Source organism: Scardinius erythrophthalmus (genome assembly GCF_964197995.2).
Source record: "Scardinius erythrophthalmus genome assembly, chromosome: 4".
Classification (NCBI taxonomy): Eukaryota; Metazoa; Chordata; class Actinopteri; order Cypriniformes; family Leuciscidae; genus Scardinius; species Scardinius erythrophthalmus.
Window position 1 is genome coordinate 13,265,641 of NC_138224.1, and position 15,941 is coordinate 13,281,581.

Sequence of the window (15,941 nt, forward strand, 5' to 3'; positions counted from 1 at the left end):
ATGATTTTAAAGAACGGAAATAAAAATTTATTAAAATCTGCAAATGATGGGTCGTGTTTAAGGAAAACAGAAAGTATACATTATAAAAAAGTACTCCAGTCACACAATCATCAATTAAAATGATACAGTTCAATCTCTGCCAACTCAATCTTCTCCCTTAAGTCTCGAACATGCCCACAAACAAATATATACACACACCCTGTCAGTATCTGCAGAAGAGTTCCCTGACTCATGTTGATGTGATTTGGTTTTTATTAAAGGGATAGTGAAAGCATTTAAAGGGATATTTCATGGAAAAAATAAAAAGTTTGAAATAAATGAGGGTGTAAATGACCAGTTTCAGATGAACTATCCCCCTTAAATGCATTTAGACTACCAATAAATTAAATATGTGCTTGTTGCCAAAACAGCATCATCAATAAGAGATCATGGAGTAAATTATAGTCTGAAAAATCCAGTCAGTTTGCCCTGACCAGCAATGAGCTTCTTGCCGGCAGCTTTACTGCTCCTTTTCCCCAGGCCTCCAGCGGGAGCCTTGGCAGGGGGTCTTTTCTGAGGGGGCTGGTTCTCTTCTTTTCCATGCTCAGCGCACTCTCTATTGGCAAGCTTTCTTTTCGAGGTCCCGGTTGCTCTTCGGAGCTGTTCTGGCTGGGTCCCCTTCCCACCTGCTTGCTTCCAGGCATTTCCACTATGTTCCCCCAGAGCGGATTGGCCGGGACCTTCACACCTCAAGTTAGTGGCCTCTGGGTCCACATCCACAGAAAAACAAGGGGGACAAAAGAAAAACATTGGAATTTGAGAATAAGGTGAAACAATGAGCAGGAATAAAAAAAAGAGGGAGGGCTGAGGACGGAAGGGTAGAAAAGGTTATGATGAAATTGCTGACGTTAGTCTGCACTTTAACAGGCGGTGTGTTTATTTTACAGTGCTGAAGCTGAACATTTGTCATGTAACCTGGTGGAGCAAAGCCCGCGTTCCCACAAAAAAGCAAGCGAGGGGGGAAGAGAAGCGTGTGCTCTCAGGGTTTTTACAACAGATGTGGGGGCGGCCAGGTTTTATGGGATGGGGAATCGTTTAAAGGTTGATCTTAAGTACCAGTCCCCAAGCAGGGACTGGGCAGGGATCGAGGCCTGGGCTGTGGAGGTGGACCTGGGCATCTTTCCGACTGTGTGGCGTCAGAAAAGGGGAGCACTTCTGCGTGTGTGCGCAGTGAACAGACCAAGCATGAAGGTTATTCAGTACACTTAGAACTGAGCCCCCTTTTGTTAAAGAAAAAGAAAAAAAACATTGGTCTCACTTTAGATTAGGGTCCATTTCTCACTAACTACAACTTTTGCCTCAAACTCCTAATTACTGCTTGTTAATAGTTAGTAAGGTAGCTGTTAAATTTAGGTATTAGGTAGGATTAAGGGATGTAGAATATGGTCATGCAGAAGGCGGCAATAATATGTGCTTTATAAGTACTAATAAACAGCCAAAGTCATAGTAATATGCATGCTAATAAGCAACTAGTTAATAGTGAGAATTGGACCCTAAACTAAAGTGTTCCCAAAAAAAATACATGAATACAAAATGACTTGAATAGATTTCTTGCTTTTACTCTAATTCTAGAGAGCCTTTGATAAGACATGAGTCTGTGGCATGCAGGAGTCAATATCAGTATGATCAATATTTTTTTCGCCAGAATCGCCACCGTTTCTCAGAAGAGAAATCCTACAGATTTTAACATCTAATATTTAATTTTGTCAACTTTTAAGAGGACACAACAGCATCTACATGGTCTCAAAGCTAATACACAACGACTAAGAGTGACAAAACTACTTTTTGACAATGGCATCTTTAGCTTTGCAGAGACACTACCTTTGAGTCTGTTGTCCATCTCAGGGGAGTCACACTCTTCCTCCACAGATGCATGTAAAGCGATGGTTCGTTTGGGTGCAGGGTGCGCACAGGTGGGAAGTTGACTAGCACTTGGAAACTCCAACACCCGGTTGAGGGGCTGCTCATTGTCCTTGTACGTACACGCAAACTGAGAGCGGATGGTTGGCCGCACAACCTGAGTGGGGGAAAAGTGTTAAAATGGTCAATAAATATACATTTTCAGTTAGTGTTGAGTTTCAAAAAACGTGAACTGCTTATTCTCATGCATGTGTATACTGTATATAAAATAATATTTAACAAATGCTACTCAGTGCTATATTGCCAAGAATATTCAAATCGTCACAAAACCAAGCGTTTAAGTTTGCAAGACATGAATATGGTCAACGAAAGATGTATGACACAGTGGCACTGCAGCACTGGTCCGATAGGACAAATAACATTCCCATCAACTACCCAGAAACTCTCTCACACTGGCCTCTGGTCATCAGATCGGCCTTATTATTCAGCCCTGCTGATACAACATGGGTGGAAATGACCACATCTAAAATCTTACGAGAAAGAATACAAAAAAAGATAAATATTGCGGTCCGGAGGCCGTGAGGAGCATGAAATAAGGAAATGGTAGCTTTAACAGGCGTAGTGAACCTCTAAGGTCTCAAGGGTCTCAGAGAAGCGCTGATCCACCGCTTTCAGGGCCTTTGATCCATCCCTGCTAAGGATTATCAGGATTCAAGGCTCTCTCCCTTTAGGCTAGCCGGCCGCAGTAGGAGAGTGGAATTCAGCAAAGTAAAAAAATAAAAAAATACTGCAGGCATAGTTGGGTGGGACTGCAAAGCGTAGAGAAAACGGGGCAGTGGGTGTATGTGGGGGGGGGAATCAAAGCTTGAGTGCAGCTTTTCAAAGCACTTCTCAAAAGAGCACCTAAAACAACAGTATTGCTCAGACTGGGTGCTTTCGTATGGGAGGCTTATATGGTACGTTGGGCAGCCCTGACTGCACGCCAACAGAGAGCCCAAGAAAAACTGCAACAGGCTGGGTCCACCAGCTACTTCCTCTGATATGAACGTCATCATTAAGCCTTCAATAAGATGAGGGGTGTGTCTGCGTGTTTGTGAAGCATACAATGAAATGACGCATGATTGAATAACACCTGCCCTGGGAAAAACCCGAGGAGCCAGCTGACACAGCACTAGTAGCACAGCAGTAAGATTAAAGGAATAGTTCTCTTAAAAATGAAAAATTGTTTCAAACCTGTATGAATTTCTTTCTTCTGCTGAACACAAAAGATAATATTTTGAAGAATGTCGGTAACCAGACAGTTGATGGACCCCATTGACTTCCATAGTAGGAAAAAAAAAAAATACTATAGAAGTCAACGGGGTTCATCAAGTGTCTGCTTTTAAGTGAACTATTCCTTTAAGTTCCCATTTACACATGAAATTAACGTTGAATCAACATTGAGACATATTGTTATAATATAGAGACATTATTGTTAACATAGCACTGTGCATCGAAGCACTGTGATTAGTTAGAGGGGAAGGTCTCTGATTTTAAACTACTCATCGTGTTCCTGTATGTTGAAAAAAAGTAAATTATTTTTATTGCTACAACTATTATTATTGCTACAACTATTATTATTATTATTATTATTATAAACAAAAGTTTATGAAGTAGAATTAATTTACATTCAATTCAATAAGACATAATATAAGATATTTATATCCAGGGTGTTTCCCTGCCTTCAGCCCACAATGCTGGAATAGGATCCAGCCTCCCTGTGACTACATAGGATAAGCATGTTGGAGAATGCATTTTTTATTATTAGTATAATAAATAAATTCCTATTCAGAATAGCCTTTTTTACCATTATTATAATTGATTCTACTTTTAGAGTTTATTAAATAATATTTTTATTTAATATATAATATTAATTTTTAGTTTGTCTTATATCCAGGGTTTGTACAGATAACGTAAAAATAAATTCCAGGACTCTTAAGGACTTTAAGCACTATTTTTTTGGTTTTCAAGGACTACAACCAGAGATCTCACTTTTCAAACAATTTCTTTTTAATTATCTTTCAAATTATATAAAAAAAAGAAGGTAAATAGACAAATGAAAAAACACCAATAAAACAAAATGGAACAAATAAAGTGCAGCACATGCAATGACTGTGGTAACTTTAACCATTGCAATGACACTATGACAAAGATATTGATTTGATTGAATATTGATTGAAATATTAGATATTGATTGAAACCTGTCTCATATACTTGGATATTATTATGAGCAATATTATGCTCATAGCCATGTGAAATGGCTATATATCGATATCAGACAGGCTGCAGCATTAATTTTGCATGAAAAGATTGTTTAATCGATAAAATTAAACCCAAATGAACATATATTGTCTTTCAATAATTCAAGCACCTTTACATAAATATGGCTGTTTTCAAGTGTTTTCCAGGACTTAAATTTCAAAAAGTCAAATTCAAGTACTTCAAGCACTTTAAGCACAAACCCTGAATATCAAATTGCAGGTATTTTTTCTCCCCAAAATTTTCCACATCACAAAACATATGTGAAACCATTTACACCTGTACTTAGACAATCCACTTGAGATTGGGTAACTTGATGCAGATCTTAATACGAGAGTTCTGTTTTGAGCGCATTTTTAAATGGACATGTGCAGCTGGAGATGTGCTAACTTTATGTAAAAAATTACTATCAACTTTTTTTATGTATAATACTGGCCCTCAAAGTACCGACTCTGGGGTTCATTACGTGTTCATTAAACCTTACTACATAACTGTACTCAAAATGATCTCTCTCTGCAGTCGTACTGCTGGAGGAACCTCTTGATCTCTCCCTGTGCCAATCAACGTCAGTTTGTGATGAAACTATAGGAGTACGACTGGATAAAGTCATTCTGCAGACAACAGGAAACAATAACCTTTCAAGTTTCCCTTGCTAGCGGAGTAACGCCACTGATATGGCATGTTCAAAGTGAAATTGATGCAGAAAGCTTCCGCCCGTCCAGTTCAGGAAGCGGTGAGCTGCCCGGGGACCATTACCACTCACTAACACAGGAAGGCGGCCAGAAAGTGGAGGTCTAAAGAGACATCTGCTAGTGCAATCAAATAAAGAAGCCTTTTAACAAAATGTGCCTTGCATACATGTTCACAGAGCGCTCACCACTTCTTGGTTGGTGAAGATGCCCAGTCCTTAAAAAAAATTTAAAGTGCCATTCATCACCACATTTAAAACGTGTTAGCAACCCAGTGACTAGTTAAAGTTGGTTTCAGAAACAAGCCTCTTTGACAGGCATCATTTAGTTCCTATTCAGGCAGTTGTTTCATATTAAGGGATTTATTCCTTTCAAGAACTTTATGACCAAATAGTAAAATAAATCCTTACAAGGCCAGAAGACAATCCTAAATTTTTAGCACATGCAAATATAATCTTTCTTCTCACAGCCCTCCAAGACCATTTTAAATGTTTTCTGGATAAGATAGGCTTGAAGTGTGTGAGTGCGCATCACTGCCAGAGGTTATTGGTTCAAGTCTGGAGTGTACTGTACTACACTAAATTTCACACTCAGTGGTTGTTTTTATATAACAGGAAACCCCCTGCAAAAGCACCATGCATAAAAAACAGCTGTAGTGTATAAATTTGCACATTACAAAACGGAGGAAGCAGATGATATAGCTCGTGAACGTGCATTACTTGCTGTCTGTTTTTAAAATCAAGTGTCACATTCAATTGTTGTTTGACCGCTATTTGAGACCAGGGTCTCTGCTCACAACCTCAATGATTCTTTACCTTGGACTTGATCTGTTCTTGTTGGTTCAAGACGCGGTTCCGTAAAGGTTTTGGAGAAGATCCCGTAGGAGCTTCTGGAGATCTATAGGCACAAATTGGAACGAGAACAAGTTGAATAACTGAAGAATAAAACGAGGTGTTGAAATGCAAATGAAAATACGACATAAAAATAAATAACTGAAACAAACAACAGTTTTAATTAGTCCAATTAACACAAATTAACTTTTTTGCCACACCTGTTAAAAGGAGAGTTAAACAGATCAAATAGACAGGAACTATCTACCAACTCTACAACAACTGTATTTTTGCATCTTTAAAGAAAACAGCAACAACAATACTAATTAAACCTTTTTTTAATTTTAGAATCCATTTTTGACATCAACTACTGGCCTGGCATGCATAATACAGTGTTTTTAGTCATTTTCGCAAGGGAATGGGGATCATTTTGATTAGTGAAAATGAAAGTGACATGTGAAGGCCAATGGTAAATTTTTCCTCTGCATTTAACCCATCCAAGTTAGTGCACACACATTAGGAGTAGTGAGTAGTGAACACACTCGTGGATACACACACCTAGAGCAGTGGGCAACCTTTTTTGCTGTGGTGCCCGGGGAGCGATTGGGGGCTAGGTGCCTTGCTCAAGGGCATCTCAGTCATTTCCTGCCAGTATTAAGAATTGAACCCACAACCTTTGGGTTACTAGTGCGACTCTCTAACCATTAGGCCACGACTGCTCATAATATTTTTAGATCATTGCCTTGTAATCGTACCGTCAAAGGGTGTAACTCACTTGTACAGAGTAAGAAGACAAGCTCCAGCGCTGCCATTAAGAATCGCATGATCTTCAGAAAGCAGTTCCGCCTTGTTCCTGCAGGGCGGGGCTAGTGCCTCTTCATCCAAAAGGGCCATCAGAACCTTAACGGTCTCTCGGCCCCCATAGGCAGTAGAGTGGTTAATAGCATGCGCTTTGGGCTAAAAAGTAAACATTGTGTCTTACTAATATTGCTGGTTTGGAGAGATTCAGAAAATAGAGTACATCAACTATGTTTTACCCTGGCTGGACTAATTCCTGTGTCAACCACTGACTGAGTCTGCGTGGTGTGTATTTGGCTGATCCTTTCCTTGAGACTTTTGGCGGTATCCTCTGCTGCAAGGTATACTGAGTCTCCACCACTGCGGCCTTTGACCAAAGCAGCTCTGATACTAGACACCAGCTTGGATCCAGCTTCTCTGTTTGAGACAAGACAGACAATTAACAGAAACCAGCCTTTCCAAATTTCACCAATCCTAAACGTGCAGTCACAAACAAGGAGAGAACTCTCCTTTGGGCAGTTTAGTTGGCAAATCAACAAGAAGCTGCAAGGTTTAACCTTTTAATCAACGATTTTCCATGACTACTTTTTTTGTTGCAATTACTAGATTTAAAAAAAAAAAAACTAATTGCTAATGAATCTTACAAACCAATTTGTCAACTGGTTTTGCTTTAAAAACAAACACTCACAAACAACTATGGCTTGCAAGTTGAATTCTACATTAACATCTATAATTGCATAAATATGCAATAAATAATTTTTCAATATATTAATAATTGTTAACAAGCTATTATTATTTGCACTACTTAACAAGCGCAGATCATAACTTTAAAAAAGAAAACGTTTCAATGACTTCTCTAGGCCTTTAAGAAATAAGGTTTTCAGATTTTCCATGACTGTCAAACTCTTGAATATTAATTATTTGTTATATAAAGACATTTATTGCAGAATTGATTAAAATCTAGTGTGACCACTCTATAACTCATGTAAAAATGTGGTCTAGGAGGGTCCAAGAGGTTTTTGTGCCAGACCAGTGCTATTGCTGTACTCCACCTCACTTTGTGTGTGAATATATGAACAGATTAATAAATGTAAACATTTGGGCTGCAGCAGGAAAGAGGCCGCCCTGAATCCCTGACCTTGCTTTTGTGAAAGGGAATTACAGTAACAGAATCATCTGGGAAAACAGATGTTAGCTGTACGAGAGACCCCGATTCCCCCGTAAGGAGTGTTTGTGTGTGGTAATACAGTACTCCATAAGGTGCTGGGAGGTGGGGAACTGCACAGGCAGGGTAGCAGGCCGATGAAAGACCCCTTTTGGCGCAGCGCTCGCACTCGCTCATCAGAGGAGAGAGACGTGCCGGTGAACAGGACCACATGCAGCAGGTTCAAGGCACTTCCATCAAAAATGAAGTTGATGCACATGATGCAGTGCAAGGAAATGATCTTGCGTCCTTTCTGAATAACTCAATCATCTACACTATTCAGCTCCATGTGTTGTGCTGCCAAATGTCTAGTGGAGATTTGCTCAGACGTTTTGAAGTGCAAGTTATCATTGCAGAATCTCAGCGTTATGACGTTTAATCAGGGTTATCAAACTAAGGTGGGACAAGTCGCCAGTTGCTGTTCGGAACAACACACTTTGATGTTCTTCAGATAAACATGCTTGAACAATTCAGGCAATTTCATTAATACGGGTGCAGACGTCATTAAATGTTGCGTTTGAGAGAAGAGGAACATGCATCGATAGATCGACGAGAGGATCTATCGTTTTCAAGATAGGAGGAGACCAACAGATCTACAAATACAGATAGCAGGAACATTTTCTTTGGGCCAAGCAATGTGATACAAAATCTGTAGAAATCAAAGGCTTCTATTCTCTCATTTGGGGTTGTGCACTAATGATAGAGGGATGCAAAGGAAGTCAAGGCCAGGTCATGACATTCCTTGCTACTGATTCAAAGCAATGGCTATTAGAATAGTATACCTCTCATACTACTGCTGCAGTTAGTATACAGAATGTACGACGTGCAACACACAGGGTGCCAATTTTCTGTATGCAAATTGTATCTGCCAAAAAGAGCAATATACAACAGGTATTGTTTCATGGCATGGAATAATGTATCCCATGATGCAGTGCACTCAAACTGACCTGCCATTTCTAGTGTGATAGATTAACAGAAATTAATACCAGTCATTGTTGGCTTTACAAGTACTCAGACATTTTACACAAAATTGGGGGATTATTATGCATAGGCAACATTATGTCATCAACAGTGTGAAGTCATGTGAGCAACTAGAAACTTTATGGAATAATGCCCTAATTCTTTACTTAATATTATAATTATAATAATCATGTTCAAATAAATGAAATAAATGTTGATATGTATATATATATAGCCCAATTTTCAATAGTAAGGTAGTTCCATTCTGAACACAGCAAATGTCTTGAGTCTACATTGCAGCTGTAGATATTTGCCAATGTTGGACATACAGTTCCTACAGAGTTCCTATTCAGGCCAAATAGGGCATGAAAGCGTACCTTGGATTGGGGGTTTCTCCTAAAATGTCTTGACACTGGTCGACAAAATTGAGAAATTCCGATAAACCCTTAATGTGCTTCCTTAAGGGGTGAGACTCAGGTGGGGCGTACCCCTTTCCTCCCAGCTGTATGGCCCTGACAAACGATGTCACTGTCTGAACACACAAGAAGGCAATTAATCAGCATTCACATTAGGCTTAAAAAGATGTGTAGTTGAACAAAAATGTGTGCAATTGTGAATTTATCTATTTGAAAAAGTACAAGTCATTGCAAATTCACCAAGAAAAGAGACGAGGCGTTGTTGCATGCAGCATGCCTCAGGTCAGTAAAGGCGATGTGGCCCAGGGAGCGATTAGGGTTGTCCAGGGTGTACACGAGGGCCAGGTCATTCTTACAGTTCACCAGAAGGCCCAAATAAGAACAGAAAACTCTCCTGACAACTCTCTGTATCTGAAAGAAAAGTTGAACAACAACCATTTGCGATAATTGGTATTGTAATTAATTGAAAGAGTGAATGGTTTGTTTTTTTAACAGGAACAGTTCATACTCTTCCGTTCTGCAATACTGATGAGTCAGTTAGCGGACTTGGACTCATGTTGTATAGAGGACGGGCTTTTTCCACAACCCCTTAAGCTTAAACAGGCCAGGCTCATAAACTTCATCACCCCCAGTATTACAGTGGCAAAGCCCAGCGTCTACTCGCACATAAATCAGAGCCCAGCAGAGCAGCTGTGAACAGAACTGGGCAAGAGTAGCAGTAGTTTCAACACACTATACAAAGTGTTTTTAAAACATCCTGTTCTCATTTCTCGATTCTGAATGATATGGTATTCACGTTCTTCTGAATAAGAGACATCCCCGGGTGTTTAATTTAACAGGAAACAAAAGGGAGAATGAGAGCCAGGAAAAGAAAACTAGAGTAAGATCTTGACATCAGTCAGAAGTGCCAGAATCAACATTAATTAATTAACCCTTTGTTGAGCTTCACCTTTCTTAGTTGCTGTTACTAGGTCCAATAGCTTTAAAACGTTCCATAGGATAGTGATGTGGATTATTTAGTGCCAATTATGCCAGTTAATTGTTCATATTTGGCTTTTTTTTTTTTAAGGTTATTGGACAATAATATACCCATCCATCTAATGGGAGTTAGGTACATTTCAAAGCAGGTCAGCCATTTCAAAAGTGTATACACTCACCTAAAGGATTATTAGGAACACCTGTTCAATTTCTCATTAATCCAATTATCTAATCAACCAATCACATGGCAGTTGCCTCAATGCATTTAGGGGGTGTGGTCCTGGTCAAGACAATCTCCTGAACTCCAAACTGAATGTCAGAATGGGAAAGAAAGGTGATTTAAGCAATTTTGAGCGTGGCATGGTTGTTGGTGCCAGACGGACCGGTCTGAGTATTTCACAATCTGCTCAGTTACTGGGATTTTCACGCACAACCATTTCTAGGGTTTACAAAGAATGGTGTGAAAAGGGAAAAACATCCAGTATGCGGCAGTCCTGTGGGCGAAAATGCCTTGTTGATGCTAGAGGTCAGAAGAGAATGGGCCGACTGATTCAAGCTGATAGAAGAGCAACTTTGACTGAAATAACCACTCGTTACAACCGAGGTATGCAGCAAAGCATTTGTGAAGCCACAACACGCACAACCTTGAGGCGGATGGGCTACAACAGCAGAAGACCCCACCGGGTACCACTCATCTCCACTACAAATAGGAAAAAGAGGCTACCAAAATTGGACAGTCGAAGACTGGAAAAATGTTGCCTGGTCTGATGAGTCTCGATTTCTGTTGAGACATTCAGATGGTAGAGTCAGAATTTGGCGTAAACAGAATGAGAACATGGATCCATCATGCCTTGTTACCACTGTGCAGGCTGGTGGTGGTGGTGTAATGGTGTGGGGAATGTTTTCTTGGCACACTTTAGGCCCCTTAGTGCCAATTGGGCATCGTTTAAATGCCACGGCCTACCTGAGCATTGTTTCTGACCATGTCCATCCCTTTATGACCACCATGTACCCATCCTCTGATGGCTACTTCCAGCAGGATAATGCACCATGTCACAAAGCTCGAATCATTTCAAATTGGTTTCTTGAACATGACAATGAGTTCACTGTACTAAAATGGCCTCCACAGTCACCAGATCTCAACCCAATAGAGCATCTTTGGGATGTGGTGGAACGGGAGCTTCGTGCCCTGGATGTGCATCCCTTAAATCTCCATCAACTGCAAGATGCTATCCTATCAATATGGGCCAACATTTCTAAAGAATGCTTTCAGCACCTTGTTGAATCAATGCCACGTAGAATTAAGGCAGTTCTGAAGGCGAAAGGGGGTCAAACACAGTATTAGTATGGTGTTCCTAATAATCCTTTAGGTGAGTGTATATAAATAATTGTGTGTATAAACCGTAAATAAATGTTAAATAAATATACTTATAAATGAATATACAGTTTTAAAGTGTCAGAATTAGGTGTATTTAATATTCAATAAAGTATTTTTTCCCCATTTTTTTATGAAATAATTTTACTTAAGTAAATAGAGACAGAAATGTTAATCATCTTGATTTTCTCAAGTTTAATACTTCCCCGGTTACCTGTGGACTGCAGATTCCAGCCTTGTTAGATGGAGTTGCGGGACACACAGGAAAAGATTCCATTTTTTCCACACTCTCCTTTTCGCCAATGAGAAACTGAAACAGTTGCATCTAGATATCGAGATAAGACCGCAGATTAAAGAATACACCACAGGTTAAAGTTCTTTCGGAAAGACGACTGAAAGAATAACCAAATCTGGGGCCCGCTGGCAGCACTCACCGCAGTAAGAGGCTCCTCAGGGTCCTCATTTATCCGAAGCTCCTTGAACATAATGAAGACGTCAATCAAGTCCACAGTATTTGTGCGTTTCAAAAAGCAGTCATACTCTTTTCGAATGAGGTCATAGTTTTGTGGAAGAGGGATATCGTTGTGGGATAGCTGGAGCTTATCCAGAAGGAAGTATTTCCAGGCAGCCAAGACTTCACTCAAAGCAACACCAAAGTCCCCATACTCCTGTCAGGAGAAGAGCAAACACAGGGACAAGCATATTACGCACAACCGATCCACAGAAAATGTACAGATACGGAACAAAATGTATGATTCAAACTTGCGTGACTCCTTTTCTTTTCTTTCTATTACTACATGTATAAAACTGAATTTTCAACATCCATTACTCCAGTTTTAGTGTCAAATGATCCTCAAATTATTCTAATCTGGTAATTTGCAGCTCAAGAAAGATTTCTTATTATTATCAACAGTTGTGCTGCTTAAAGGGATAGTTCACCCAAAAATGAAAATTCTGTCATTAATTACTCACCATCATGTCATTCCAAACCTGTAAGATGTTTGTTCATCGTCAGAACACAAATGAAGATATTTTAATGAAATGTTCAATGTTTATATGTGAATAAAAGCCTACATTTATTCGGTTCATCATATAAAGCGATCGAGTCTCTTTAGAAGATTTGGATTAAACCGCTCAATTCATATGAATTCATTTTACACTCCATTTATGAACTTATTGAAGCGTCAAAGTGGTACTTGTGTAGCCATCTATGGAGGGACAGAAATCGCTCAGATATCATGAAAAAGATCTTCATTTGTGTTCCGAAGATTAACAAAAGTCTTACGGGTTTGGAACAACATGAGGGTGAGTAAATGACAGGATTTTTTTTTTTTTTTTCAGGACTCTTTAATCGGTAGTATAAAATCAAAAGAATAGCATTTATTTAAAATCACTTTTTTGTAACATTATAAATATCTTTACTGTCACTTGATCAATGTAATGTATCCATACTGACTAAAAGTATTAACTTCTTTTAAAATCTTACTCTGGCCACAAATGTTTGAAAGGTAGTTGTACATGCTTTTACAGACCTGAGATCCAAAACTTTCATGCTTGGTGACTAAAATAATTATTCACAAAAAGTAATAACCAAGATTCTAAAGATGTGGACTAAGTCTTCAAACCAAGTTCCTAACAATGCAACATTACCTGCTTGTTGACCCCTGCCATAGCAAGTTGTAGGACCATCAGCATCCCATCAGCCCCTTGGATGGTGGTCCTCTCAGAGTCCAACACCCTGTGACACTCTCTTCTGAAAACCCTGGTCATTGTTCTCAGGCTTTCCTCCATAACCACCATTATTCAGTCTTTACAAAAAGTACTACGGGGTCAGAAAATTGAGCAGGTCAGCAATGTAATGATTATGAGCAGACGGCAGAACATATACATGCAACCCAGCCACACCTCACATAGCTTTCCAACTCTACTTCTGAGCTAAAACAGAAAGTCCAAAGACATCAAGCAAATCACAATAATAGTCAGGAACAAAAGCCCTTTGCACTTTATTAGGAACAGAACCTTCAAACCTCGTAAGTCAACTTACCAACACTGATATTATTAAGACGCGTCCGAGATCTCTAATGTGAAACATATGGGAAAACAGACGCCAGCAAATAAGTTATTATAAACTGGTGCGCTGCCTGTAAATTTAAATCCACATGCCAGAACGTCTGAACCAATCACAGAGCGCGATGTGTTGTTGGCCCCGCCCCCGTCAAACAGGAAGTCAAAAGCGCAACGGAACAGTACCGTATGTTTTCTTTCAAACCGACATGTGTATCATTGTTGACAATAAAATAAATAATATAACTCATAATAGCGATGTGGAAGAATATGAGAGCTACTGCCACCGCTAAAAACAGGACATTTCCCCTGGGCTATAAATCGGAGTAAATTATTCTTTTTACAGTCTATGTCCAGACCCAAATGATTTCATTTCAGTCCAGACTCTAGAGAAATCAACAAACACTCCTATACATCTTACTGGAACTAAACTAAAGCATTAATCAGTACGTTTTACACTTGTTTATATCGTTTGTACATTTTATTAAGCATTTCCACAATAATAAGATCAGTAAAACATTTAGAATGTACAATTATTTATGTTAACAACAAAATATAAATAAAGTTGTGCAGGGGTACAAAAAAAATTTAAAGAAGTGGATTAATACATCTTTTTTCTAATGAGCCAAAAAATTTCATGATATTTCTATGGGCTTGCGTCATGATTACGTCACTAACCTGGAAGAAAACAAACGCGATCACGTGACCAGAAAGCGCGCTGAAAACAATCACCGCATGTGTTTCATGCTCCAGCGCTCACTTATTCGACCAGACGATCTTCATAAAGTTATCCCAGGTTTGTCGTATAAAGCTTTAATATTTATTTTCATGCGCATGAATCGTCTAGACTCGTTACACATCAGTGTGCTGTCTCTCTCTGATCTGAAAGAAGTGTAGTTCACACTCACAACTTCGACAGTGAAAGTGTGTGGAGAGCGTAAATAAATAGGAACGTTAATGTATTTATTACTATTAACGTTACATAACATGAATGAGGTACAGTAGAGATTAAGTTCTAGAGTTTATTATACAAATATATTTGAAGCCATATTTTTTAAAATGAGTTTCTACACAGCACACATTTCATCCTATTACAGCACATTAGATATATTGTAATACTTAGTGAACTTTTGTTAACCATTTCCTCCAAATAAAATGCATTTTTTCCCCCTTGTTATTTATCGTTTAGAAAGGAAAAGTAACTCCTTTTCATCCAAATAATAAAGATTCGTTTGATGGAAGATGCCAGATGATACAGTTCGCTCTGCAACCTACACAGTGCCCTGCGAGGACTATGTTCATGTAGTGGAGTTCAGTCCATATGACTGTGGCTCACCTGCGTCTCTCCTGGCGTATGGAGGAAACCAGTATGTGGTCGTGGGCACTTATCGTTTTAAGGTAAGAACAGTTGTCCACCAGACTGATCAATCTGTGACAAGGCCACTCTAAAATCTATAACCTTCCTCGAGATCTACCTCACTATAATCCATCTCCAGCACACCTGTCTGTGATTTGAACATTGATGAACCAGTTCAGGTGTATTTGATCACAGGTGGGACAAAACACCCTAAATACAATTCAAGATAACTAATATTTAATACTATATAGGGTGGATAGTATGCGGATGCAAGGTGAACAAAAGCACAAGGAGATTTGCTGACAAAAGTAAACAGCTGTGCTTACATGTAATTGTGTATACTGACAAAATATTTTGCTGCCAACTATAAGTTGCATATCGAATTTAAATGTCATTATTTTATATTGGACGTTTGGGGAAAAAAAAACTCTTAAAGCAGCTTTTAAAAGTATTATGCGTTATGTTCATTCATCACACTTGAAATTAAAGGGATAGTTCAACCAAAAATGAAAGTTCTGTCAGTAATTACTCACCCTCATGTCGTTCTAAACCCGTAAGACTTTTGTTCATCTTCGGAACATAAATGAAGATCTTTTTGATAAAATCTGAGAGCTTTCTGTCCCTCCATTGACAGCTACGCAACTACCACTTAGACACTTCAAAAAGATCATAAAGAGATTGTAAAACTAATCTATATGAATTGAGTAGTTTATTCAAATTTTTTCTGAAGAGACATCATCACTTTATATCAGGGGTCACCAAACTTTTTTCTCTGGGGGCCACATTATCGTTCCTGACTGTGATGGGGGGCCGGGGCCAGGTCAGCTATATAACATAGAATTGTGACCCAGACCAAAATGACCACCAGCAGGCCTTATTGTGTAGTAGAGATTACTAGCCTGGCACAGCCATCCCCACTACTATATCCACACTACTATATCAATACTAGTGGTTTGCAAAAGTTGTAATCGAGTCTTCACACTTTGTTTTATTTAAAGTTATTCTTCACAAATAATCGTTGGTCCACTGTTCTTTGAAAACTCTGCACTCACTTTTAGGGGTGGAACGGTACA

At 39.1% G+C, this 15,941-nt stretch overlaps 2 protein-coding genes across 6 annotated transcripts in view; one reads left to right on the forward strand and one right to left on the reverse strand.

The window, feature by feature from the left end:
- Nucleotides 1-15,086, reverse strand: parpbp (PARP1 binding protein). Of its 2 annotated transcripts, none has more exons than XM_081363079.1 (11): nt 14,848-15,086; nt 13,098-13,269; nt 11,882-12,115; nt 11,662-11,772; nt 9,335-9,505; nt 9,056-9,210; nt 6,754-6,931; nt 6,492-6,673; nt 5,702-5,783; nt 1,861-2,056; nt 1-743 (listed from the first exon to the last, which is right to left on the reverse strand). In XM_081363079.1, exons 2-11 carry the CDS (start codon nt 13,245-13,247, stop codon nt 439-441), a joined length of 1,764 nt encoding a protein of 587 aa, XP_081219205.1. In that variant the 5' UTR covers nt 13,248-13,269; nt 14,848-15,086; the 3' UTR covers nt 1-438. The 2 variants fall into 2 exon arrangements, with proteins under 2 accessions (XP_081219205.1, XP_081219206.1); XM_081363080.1 differs by lacking the exon at nt 14,848-15,086 and adding an exon at nt 13,492-13,592.
- The window catches only part of nup37 (nucleoporin 37), a 15,990-nt gene continuing 13,713 nt past the window's right edge, over nt 13,665-15,941 (forward strand). Inside the window, exons 1-2 of one of the 4 annotated variants that reach the window (XM_081363081.1) lie at nt 13,665-14,307; nt 14,701-14,909. In XM_081363081.1, the coding sequence (XP_081219207.1) occupies nt 14,754-14,909 (156 nt within the window). In that variant the 5' untranslated portion in view covers nt 13,665-14,307; nt 14,701-14,753. Of the gene's footprint in view, nt 14,508-14,700; nt 14,910-15,941 lie in introns of all 4 variants that reach the window. The other 3 variants (XM_081363082.1, XM_081363083.1, XM_081363084.1) reach the window with 3 other exon arrangements.